The sequence below is a fragment of the Apteryx mantelli genome, unplaced genomic scaffold (assembly GCF_036417845.1).
Source record: "Apteryx mantelli isolate bAptMan1 unplaced genomic scaffold, bAptMan1.hap1 HAP1_SCAFFOLD_34, whole genome shotgun sequence".
Lineage (NCBI taxonomy): Eukaryota > Metazoa > Chordata > Aves > Apterygiformes > Apterygidae > Apteryx > Apteryx mantelli.
Genome location: NW_027118693.1, coordinates 3,168,577 through 3,179,426, shown reverse-complemented (window position 1 = coordinate 3,179,426; position 10,850 = coordinate 3,168,577). Strand labels below are relative to the sequence as shown.

At 49.4% G+C, this 10,850-nt stretch overlaps 1 protein-coding gene and 1 non-coding gene across 2 annotated transcripts; one reads left to right on the top strand and one right to left on the bottom strand.

Moving 5' to 3' along the window:
- Positions 1-556: 556 nt before the first annotated feature.
- LOC136996388 (olfactory receptor 6J1-like) lies at positions 557-1,462 on the top strand (the record flags this gene model as incomplete). Its single annotated transcript, XM_067317311.1, has 1 exon — positions 557-1,462. A coding segment is annotated over exon 1 (906 nt), but the record flags the coding sequence as incomplete, so codon positions are not given.
- An 8,368-nt stretch (positions 1,463-9,830) lies between these two features.
- Positions 9,831-9,902, bottom strand: TRNAA-CGC (transfer RNA alanine (anticodon CGC)). The gene has a single exon. It is a non-coding gene; the product is annotated as a tRNA-Ala (tRNA).
- Positions 9,903-10,850: the final 948 nt, after the last annotated feature.

The window sequence follows — 10,850 nt, the reverse complement described above, 5'->3', positions numbered from 1 at the left end:
CATAGAATATTTGTCTTCCCTCTTTTTGGCTTTGTCCCTCCTATTACCTTTATTTCCCAGTGGCCTCCTCCTTTATCACCATCCTCTTTCTGCTTTCTCTCCATTCCTTACCTAAACAAAAAGTTAATGTCGCTTTAAAGAGATGTTTTTATCTTTCTCCAGGATGGATTTTCTCTCATCCTAAAATACAGATTTAAGATAGACTAGAGAAAGAATGACTGAGAAATGTCTATTTTTTTCTCCATTGGCTATAAAAGGACACTTGAGTAAGGAGCTCAAATGCAAAAACTTACATGTTGTTAATAGTGGATTCCTACTCTAACCTAGAAACTAAGTTTGTTGTTACTGTTTGAAATGGTGTCTCCTTACTATATGGTGTTTCTCCATGCCTCTCCTCTCTTCTCTGTTTTCCTTACAGACTTTTTGTGAGTGTCCCCATGTATCTCTTCTATTATACTTCTACATTTCTCTACCTGTCTCCACTTCCTCTAACCTTAAAAGGAATCGTTTCCTCCACTCACCATCTTCTCTTACTCACCGCAGCTCAGTTGCAGATATGTTGAACCATACGACTGTCACAGAGTTCCTTCTCTTGGGCTTCCCCTCCCTCCACCATCAGGAGTACCTAGTAGCAATCACTTTCCTGGCTTCCTACCTGGTGATCTTAGTTGGAAACCTGCTGATCATTGCCCTCATTCTTTCTGACCGAGACCTCCACAGACCTATGTACTTTTTCCTCTGCAACCTCTCCTCTTTGGAGATCTTCATCACTACATGCATCATACCCAAAACAGTAGCAAGCCTGTTGATGGGCAACAAAGCCATCTCCTACCCAGCTTGTTTAACTCAGTGCTACTTCTACTTCTTCTTGGGCAACATTGAGTTTGTTCTTCTGGCTGTCATGTCCTACGACCGTTATGTGGCCATATGCTACCCTCTTCGGTACCCCATGCTCATGAACAGCCAGTTTTGTGTTCAGCTCCTGTTGGGGTCATGGACTGCAGGCTTCCTGTCCACCATTGTCCCCACTGTCCTAGTTGTCAGGCTGCCCTTCTGCAATGACAATCATATTGACCACTTCTTCTGTGACAGCATGCTTTTGATCAAGTTGTCCTGTGCAGAAACACAGACTGTGGAACTGATAAGTTTCATGACTGCTTCCATCATCATCTTCGGCTCACTGGTCATGACAGCAATGTCCTACCTATACATCATTAACACCATCCTTAGGTTGCCCTCAGCTTCATCGCGGAACAAGGCATTTTCTACATGCTCCTCTCACTTCACCTTTGTCATCTTGGGCTATGGTAGCTGCATCTTCCAGTATGTGCTGCCTTCAAGTCACCACACTTCCTATTACAAAATGGTGGCCCTGATCAACACAATGATAACTCCTCTGATGAGCCCCTTTATTTTCAGCCTGAGGAACGAGCAGATGAAGAAAGCTCTCAAGGTGGGCTTGAAGAGAAGTGTGATAATCTCCAGAAAATGTTTTTCCTTCTGAGGAGAGATTTTGTATGTGGAAGGAAAACAGAGGGGGGATGGAACAAATGATTAGGATTCATTTGCTGAAATTACACCTTTCTTTCTTAGCAGTGTGGAGTTTCATGAAATCACACCAGTTTCTCTCCTGAAACATATAACCATGATAAGACCTAAACCTTCGATAGGGAAGCCTTTCAAATGGTCTGAAAGCACTTTACAAACCCTGGTGAATACCCTGGTGATGGTGGTTTCTAAGTGTGGAAACTGAGACAGAAAGCAGCAAGCTGAGGAGTTCCTCCTTCCTTGGCACACCAAATTCTCAAGACGGTTCACCTTCCTCCAGTTTGGATGCAGCTTCTCCTTCTCACACAATCTGGTTTGCCTGTTTATTTTGGTGACAGAGCTTTGTTGAGCCTTTTTGCCTTTAGAAAGAGACAGAAAACAGGTGGAACAAATAAAAAGGAGAACAACAATGGCTTTATTTCTCTGCTAAGTGGCACTTGCTTCTCCCCATTAACCTCCTGGTAAGGACAAGAACATAGACAAAATAAAGTCTAAATTACCCACCTAACATCAGCTCTCTTTTAAGCTGCAACTAAATCCAGAATATTGGTCAGTAATTTAATTGTTGAATAACAATGCAATTGTCCACAGATCAAGCTTAATGAAATAAATGCCCAATCCTTATGACACAATGCTGTCAGAGCCAATACTTCAGCTAATAGAACAGCCTCACGCAGTGGAATAGTTTGGTCCACATATAAACATTTGTAACTTAAATGCCCTAAGCTGAGTGCATTGCCCACCCTCCTGTGATAGTCTAGAGGATTATATCATCTCCTCTTATGCTAGTTGTCCATAGTACTTCAGAGGAACTATACTGAGCATAGGAGGCTCATCTGTTTAATAGGAAATGCCAGATGCACTGAACCACATGCTGGGTAATGTGTTATAATTTGTGCAAGTGAGGGACTTTAGATCAGTGAGGTGCAGCCTCTGCAGCCACAAGGATTAGATCTAGACCTTAAGTTCTCTCCAACCCCTTCACCAAACAAAAGCAAACAAAAAATTCCTTTTCTCTAATCCTTGTCATGGTATTGCCATTTTGTAATTTTCATGGATTCATTTTCACTCACGATTTGCAAGACAAATATCTTGTTATGGAATGAGAATCAAAAGCAGTATTTGTTTATCCATTTTAAATAAAAATATGACATTATCATTCTATCTGAGAGATTTTTATTATTTAAATCACTCACTCCCAATAGTACAGAAACACAAGATGGATGAGTTTAGTCTTAAATGCCTAGCATGGAAAGTTTGAAGGTAGTTAGTTGGATGACTCCCATCCCCTTTAAGTTGGCAAAGAATCCCACCAAGACATCTTCAGTGAAGAGACTTTGAAATCACAGATAGTACTTTAACTTAGTTATCTTAGGCATCTTATTGTGAAAAATCCCCCTCAAAGTCACTCTGGCACTAATGGCTCTGATCTTTCTGGATAGAAAGCTACAGTTTGACTATCTGTGGGAGCGCCACACCTCTGGTTACAGCACAGAAATAACAGAACCTCACTGTTTGTCCACTGCTGCCTCTACACCAATATCTTAGGTGCTTGCTTTGCTCTGATGGCCTGACCTCCAGACTGTTCACTTTATTTACACCAGGGAAAAGTCCAGGTGCAGTTGTGGGATAGTTCATTCAGGAATTTGCTTCTTCCATTGAAGGAACAGGTCACTGCAAGAGCTGCCCCTTGCAAGGGGTACAAACAAGACCGTGCTGGGTGTTGCTTCCTCTGCTCTGTGCAGATGTCAAACTGTATTTTATGCCCTAAGGCATGCAGCACATATCCTCACTGCCACACTACAAAACAAAACAAAGCACGCATTTTGTCAGCAGTGATCAACAGCCCTCACTTGATTTCATGTACCTTGAATGGAGGAAGCAAACACAAAACGACATGCCTGTGTCTCTGGGCTGCAGGGACACTACGTGGGCCAGCAGACACCCAGGAGACCCAAAAGTTAAGCAATATGAGCAGCATGGCCTGACGACCAGGGTCTGCTTCCTGTGATGGATGTGCACAGTAAATAACAGACTTTCTTCTGTGGATAAAGGCCCCCTAAATAGCTATCCACCTCCTTGATACCTGAGCTGGATAAATAATGGATTTTTTTTTAATAGGTGAATTGAAAATGAAATAAGTAAATTAAAAAAAAAAAAGGTGGACTTTGAGGACTTTGCTAAATGAACACAGAAATATTCTAGTCCACTGCAAAGCCTTTCTTAGATCTAAAATGTTATGTTCCTTCTGAAAGTACTGACAACAGAAGTTGCATTCACCCCAGCCAGCGAGAGGGTGGCCCTGAAGCTCTTGTGTTGCCTACTCCTGTAAAGGCATCAGTAACATGCTCCATGAATGTGACAGGAGAAAGTAAGTGCCCAAAGTAAGTTTCTAAGATCTGCATGAGAGAACGTAGGCCAGAAATCATTTGTATTCCATTACTTTCTTCCCAAAAGACTGTGTCCATGCTGCCATCCAACAGAGTAGGTCTTCTTTCTGCACAAAACTTTCAAACATTTTTGCTTCCTTCTAACAGAAATATGATGATATTCCTCTTTAGTTTCATCCTAAATTATAAATCAGCTCAAGTGAGATAAATAATTTTCTACAGCTGCCTATTCCTGGTCCCAGGTATAAAGGGAGGCCAAGTGATTAACACAAACTAAGACAGCTCAACTCTTATGTGTGCAAAGGCCACCCTACCAGACTTCTGCTAAGTCACTGTTTTCACAGAGGGACTCCATATGACCTTTTGATAATGCACCCTACAAGCTTGAGAAGAGAGGGGGAGAATCACCTCCCTCAACCTGCTGGCAACACTCTTCCTGATGCAGCCCAGGATACCATTGGCCTTCTTGGCCACAAGGGCACATTGCTGCCTCATGATTAACTTGGTGTCCACCAGCACTCCCATGTCCTTCTCTGCAGAGCTGCTTTCCAGCAGGTCAGCCCCCAACCTGTACTGGTGACTGGGGTTATTCCTCCCCAGGTGCAGGACCCTGCACTTGCCTTTGTTGAACTTCAGGAGGTTCCTCTCTGCCCACCTCTCCAGCCTGTCCAGGTCTCTCTGAATGGCAGCACAGCCCTCTGGTGTATCCGCCACTCCTCCCAGTTTTGTATCATCAGCAAACTTGCTGAGGGTGCACTCTGTCCCTTCATGCAGGTCATTGATGAAGAAGTTGAACAAGACTGGACCCAGTACTGAGCCCTGGGGGACACCGCTAGCTACAGGCCTCCAACTAGACTCTGTGCCACTGATCACAACTCTCTGAGCTCTGCCATTCAGCCAGTTCTCAATCCACCTCACTGTCCACTCATCCAGCCCACACTTCCTGAGCTTCCCTGTGAGGATGTTATGGGAGACGGTGTCAAAAGCCTTGCTGAAGTCAAGGGAGACAACATCCACTGCTCTCCCCTCATCTACCCAGCCAGTCATTCCATCATAGAAGGCTATCAGATTGGTTAGGCAGGATTTCCCTTTGGTGAAGCCATGCTGACTACTCCTGATCACCTTCTTTTCCTCCACATGCTTGGAGATGGCCTCCAGGATGAGCTGCTCCATCACCTTTCAAGGGATGCAGGTGGGGCTGACTGGCCTGCAGTTGCCTGGGTCCTCCTTCTTGCGCTTTTTGAAGACTGGGGTGACATTGGCTTTCTTCCAGTCTTCAGGCACCTCTGCTGTTCTCCATGACCTTTCAAAGATGATGGAGAGTGGCTTAGCAATAATGTCCGCCAGCTCCCTCAGCACTCGTGAGTGCATCCCATCAGGGTCCATGGATTTGTGGGTGTCAAGTTTGCTTAAATGGTCTCTAGCCCACTCTTCCTCGAACAAGGGAAAGTCTTCCTTCCTCCAGACTTTCTCTCTTGCCTCCAGGCTCTGGGCTTCCTGAGGGCTGGCCTGAGCAGTAAAGACTGAAGCAAAGGCGGCATTCAGTAACTCTGCCTTCTCTGCATCCTTCGTCACCAGGGCACCCACCCCATTCAGCAAAGGGCCCACATTTTCCCTAGTCTTCCTCTTGCTACTGATGTATTTGAAGAAGCCCTTCTTGCTGTCCTTGACATCTCTCGCCAGATTTAATTCCAAACGGGTGATTTGTTGCCAGGGTGAAGAGTGGAGCTGTCGCATGATGTGGAGAGAGTCTTGCCAGGAGATGAAAGCCATTTGCAGAAGACTGTTCTGTGTGGAGTGATCACAGCGTAATCGAAGGACGTGCGAGTGGCCCAGGTGAGCTTTTCCTCTGTGAAGGTTTGCACTTTTCAGCTCCCTTGTGACTCAGTCCCAGATAGGGCAGCAGCAGGCAGGTCAATGCCATTTGTGCTTGTGAGGTGAGTTGTGCGTCTGAAACTGGTAGGCCAACAGCATGCATGTAGCTTTGGTGATGCTGGTGAGGTCTCTTGTGTCTGCATGCCTCATAAAGGGGGAGCAGGGCCATTGCTGCTGTTGGTGCATTTGTGGTCAGTTGTGCATCGGTATGTGACAGGCGATCAGCATGGACATTGCTGCTGTTTGTGCTTGTTGAGGTCAATTGTGCCTTAGTCCCAAAGAGGCCAGGAGCAGATATCTGGCTTCATGGCTGCCTGTGAGGGCACTTGAGCCTGAGCACCTGACAATCCAGCTTGCTGCATATTGCTGCTGCTTGTGTTTGTGGAGTCATTCAGCCTCAGTATCTGCTAGGCCACTAGGAGCCTCATTGCTCCTTTTTTGTATTTGTGAGGTCACTTCTGTTGAGTGCCTGATAGGCCAGTGCTGGTGCTGTGGGTGGAGTTTGTGGTTGTGATGTCACTTGTGGCTGAGTGCCTGATAGGCCAGTGCTGGTGATGTGGGTGCAGGTTGTGGTTGTGATGTCACTTGTGGCTGAGTGCCTGATAGGCCAGTGCTGGTGCTGTGGGTGCAGTTTGTGGTTGTGATGTCACTTGTGTCTCAGTGCCTGATAGGCCAGTGCTGGTCACATGGCTGCAGTTTGTGTTTTTGATGTCACTTGTGTCTCAGTGCCTGATAGACCAGTGCTGGTGCTGTGGGTGCAGTTTGTGGTTGTGATGTCACTTGTGGCTCAGTGCCTGATAGGCCAGTGCAGGTCATGTGGTGCAGTTTGTGGTTGTGATGTCACTTGTGGCTCAGTGTCTGATAGGCCAGTGCTGGTGCTGTGGGTGCAGTTTGTGGTTGTGATGTCACTTGTGGCTGAGTGCCTGATAGGCCAGTGCTGGTTGTGTGGGTGCAGTTTGTGGTTGTGATGTCACTTGTGGCTGAGTGCCTGATAGGCCAGTGCTGGTGCTGTGGCTGCAGTTTGTGGTTGTGATGTCACTTGTGGCTCAGTGTCTGATAGGCCAGTGCTGGTCCTGTGGGTGGGGTTTGTGGTTGTGATGTCACTTGTGGCTGAGTGCCTCATAGGCCAGTGCAGGCCATGTGGTGCAGTTTGTGGTTGTGGGGTCACTTGTGGCTCAGTGCCTGATAGGCCAGTGCTGGTGCTGTGGGTGCAGTTTGTGCTTGTGATGTCACTTGTGGCTGAGTGCCTGATAGGCCAGTGCTGGTGCTGTGGGTGGAGTTTGTGTTTGTGATGTCACTTGTGGCTGAGTGCCTGATAGGCCAGTGCTGGTGATGTGGGTGGGGTTTGTGGTTGTGAGGTCACTTGTGGGTCAGTGCCTGATAGGCCAGCGCTGGTGCTGTGGGTGGAGTTTGTGTTTGTGATGTCACTTGTGTCTCAGTGCCTGATAGGCCAGTGCTGGTCCTGTGGGTGCAGTTTGTGGTTGTGGGGTCACTTGTGGCTCAGTGCCTGATAGGCCCGTACTGGTCACATGGCTGCAGTTTGTGGTTGTGATGTCACTTGTGGCTCAGTGCCTGATAGGCCAGTGCTGGTGCTGTGGGTGCAGTTTGTGGTTGTGATGTCACTTGTGTCTCAGTGCCTGATAGGCCAGTGCTGGTCCTGTGGGTGCAGTTTGTGGTTGTGGGGTCACTTGTGGCTCAGTGGCTGAAAGGCCAGTGCTGGTCCTGTGGGTGGGGTTTGTGGTTGTGAGGTCAGTTGTGGCTGAGTGCCTGATAGGCCAGTGCTGGTCCTGTGGGTGCAGTTTGTGGTTGTGAGGTCACTTGTGGCTCAGTGCCTTTATAGGCCAGTGCTGGTGCTGTGGGTGCAGTTTGTGTTTGTGATGTCACTTGTGGCTCAGTGCCTGATACGCCCGTGCTGGTCACATGGCTGCAGTTTGTGGTTGTGATGTCACTTGTGTCTCAGTGCCTGATAGGCCAGTGCTGGTGCTGTGGGTGCAGTTTGTGTTTGTGATGTCACTTGTGGCTCAGTGCCTGATAGGCCAGTGCTGGTTGTGTGGGTGCAGTTTGTGGTTGTGATGTCACTTGTGTCTCAGTGCCTGATAGGCCAGTGCTAGTCTTGTGGCAGCTGTTTGTGTTTGTGAGGTCACTTGTGGCTGAGTGCCTGATAGGCCAGTGCTGGTGCTGTGGTTGGTGTTTGTGTTTGTGAGGTCACTGTGGGAACAAGAGAGTATTCAAGGAGAAAGCTAAGGGGGCACAAGGGAAAAACAGTATGTGGTAGCCAAAGCTCACCACCCTTTTGCAACATGAGTAACGAACTAGCTGGTGAAGGACAGACAGTTTGTTCCAGCTGCACGGCGGAGGAGAGAGCTGTATGGAGGTATCATGGTCCGCCCCTGACCACAAAGGGTTGCATCCCAAAAAATAATTGCTGCTCACAGACTAACTGTTGACCTATAGTGCCCCTAGCCTCATTATCCCTGCTTACCATATTAAAAAACATGCCCTTTGCTGCATAATGATATGTAAATAAGGGCGGCATACCCCCAACAACTGCGCAAATGGCAATCTGGCCAATGAAGTATGTCTGCTGGACTTCCACATCCCACCTTCAGCAACTATAAAACAGAGGATAGCTCACTAAAGTTTTTGGAAGGGAAGAAAATTGAACCGCCGACCTGTTCGCCGGAGATTGCTGACGAGCGAGCCTCCTTCTCCCTCCCCCAAACAGGGTTGCCTCTTTGGTAAGACTTGTGCCTCCGACAAACGTTGGACGTTACCTGGGAAAATATATTATTATTGAAAGCGCTTAATTGTTAGTTTGAGCTCATAGAAAGAAAATTTGTAGCAGCAAGTGCATTTATCAACGGCAATTCCGAACCTGTTGTATCTGTCGCTTTAATAAAATCTTATTCTTTTTACTTTGCGAAACTGTCTCAGGGAAAGTCCTCAAACAGGGGGGCTCTGGCAGGCAAATGTAAATTACAAAGATTCTTTTTACTTTGCGAAACTGATCCAGGGAAAGTCCTCAAACAGGGGGGCTCTGGCAGGCAAACGTAAATTATAAAGATAAGGAAGGGCCTTCCGTCCCTCCCTTTCACGTGACACCAGCTTTACCCGTCTCCGCCTCTCCCCTCTTCAGGAGCTCTCCTCTCTCCTGGGGGCTTTCTCCTGCCCTTGATGACCTCACATGCCTGCCCACCTGCTGCTGGCCAATCACTGCTGTGAAAGGAGACACCTGACAACCAAAGCCACCAATGTCACCTTCACCTGTCCCTCCCTCTCCCCTCCTCCCAAGCTCTCCTTGCTGCTGGGCAGCCTCTGTGATGCTCTTGATGACCTCATAATGCTTCCCCGCCCACTGCTGGCCAATCAGGTAAGTGTAACGGAAGTGACCTCACAACCAACACACCAGCCATTGTGCTTTCACCTGCCTCTCCTGCTCCAGCTCCCGCTCCCACATGCCCAGCTGCTGAATCAGCTCCCACCGCTTGCGGTGACCCCAGTGGCTGCTCGCCTGCTGCTGGGACAGGAGCGATTCACCAGCGATGTCCTAGCAGTGACCTCCACCTGCCTCCCCTCTCCCCTCCTGTGGTGAGATGTCTCTGATGTGCCTGATGCCCTCGCAGCACCTGCCTGCCCAGGACAATCCTGCTGCTGCAGCTAAAATAACCTCCCAGCCAGCATCCAGTCCTGTCGTCTTTAGGAATGCTACACCCTCTTGTCTCCCAGGGCTCTGGCCTCTCCTGAGAAGCACTTGATGACCTCACAACTCCTGTCTGTTTGCCTCCTGCTGGCCAAGCAGGCTGCTTCAGGCAACAGTACTGACATAATGGTGTCATTTCACCTGGGCAGGCTGTCTGATGCTCTGGCTGGGCTCTTTCCACATGGGGAGCTCCACTTCCCACGTGACACCCTGTAGGAGGGCAAGCCTACACTTTCTGGAGAGGAGCAATGCACCCTGTTCCCAGCTCTCAGCCCTGCTGGGACAGGGGGGAATGGAGATTCAGAAAAAAGCCCCCCTGGAGATGCTGGGGATTGAACCCAGGACCTCCTGCATGCGAAGCAGGCGCTCTTCCGCTGGGCTACATCCCCTTACAACTTGCTGGGGAAAGGGGAATGGGGGATGGTACGGGGGGCACTCTCATCCCATGACATATCCATGACGAGCACAGCCCTGTTGCGCCCTGCTGCCCGGAGAGCCTCAGCAGAAAGCAGCATTCAAACCCTCCTGCTGGGCCGCAGGCTGGCATGGGGGAAGCTGGGATTGCCTCTCAGCTGGGACTGGTGCTGGACCAGGGCTGCACCACGAAGCGCTGCCCCTTCAATATCTCTGCAGTCAATGGGGGCAGGAGGAGGCTCTTGCTGCAGGTGCTGCTCCCACGCTCTGGCCCTCCCAGGGCGGGTCGATGGAGAGGAGCAAATCCCTTCCCTGAGTCACCTCTGCCACCCTGTGCAGCACTCCTGTGTGCGTCACACCTGTCCCCGACGTCAGCATCAGGAGTGAGTGGGGTGAGGGACATGCCCTCCCCAGGGTGATGTTCCCACAGCTCCGATTGCCCCCCAGGGTGTGCGATGGAGGGGCCACGGGAGCAGGCAGAGCTGGTCGTGGGCAGGGAGCTGCTCGCAGCCCCTCACCTGGACACCAGGCCTCTCCCCACACCACTCTGCCCACTAGCATCTGTCGGTGGGCAAAGGGCAGCGTCCCCTTCTCTGGGGCTGGTGACATGGCTGGGCTCAGGGACGTTCCCATTCCCACAGCACCAGGGACTGTCCTGACACTGTAGCTCTGGTGTCAGGACAGTCCCTGGTGCTGTGGGAATGGGAACGTCCCTGAGCCCAGCCACGTCCCCAGCCCCAGAGAAGGTCTCTCTGCAGGGCAGAACAGACAGCATTCACTAAACCCTGATTTATTCTATTTTAGCCCTAGTAAAGTGTTTGTCTTATGCTTGGTGGTGTCTCTGTGGCACAGCAGGGAGCGCATTTGGCTGTTTAACTGAAAGGTTGGTGGTTCTAAGCCCACCCAGGGATGGTGCCCTCGTG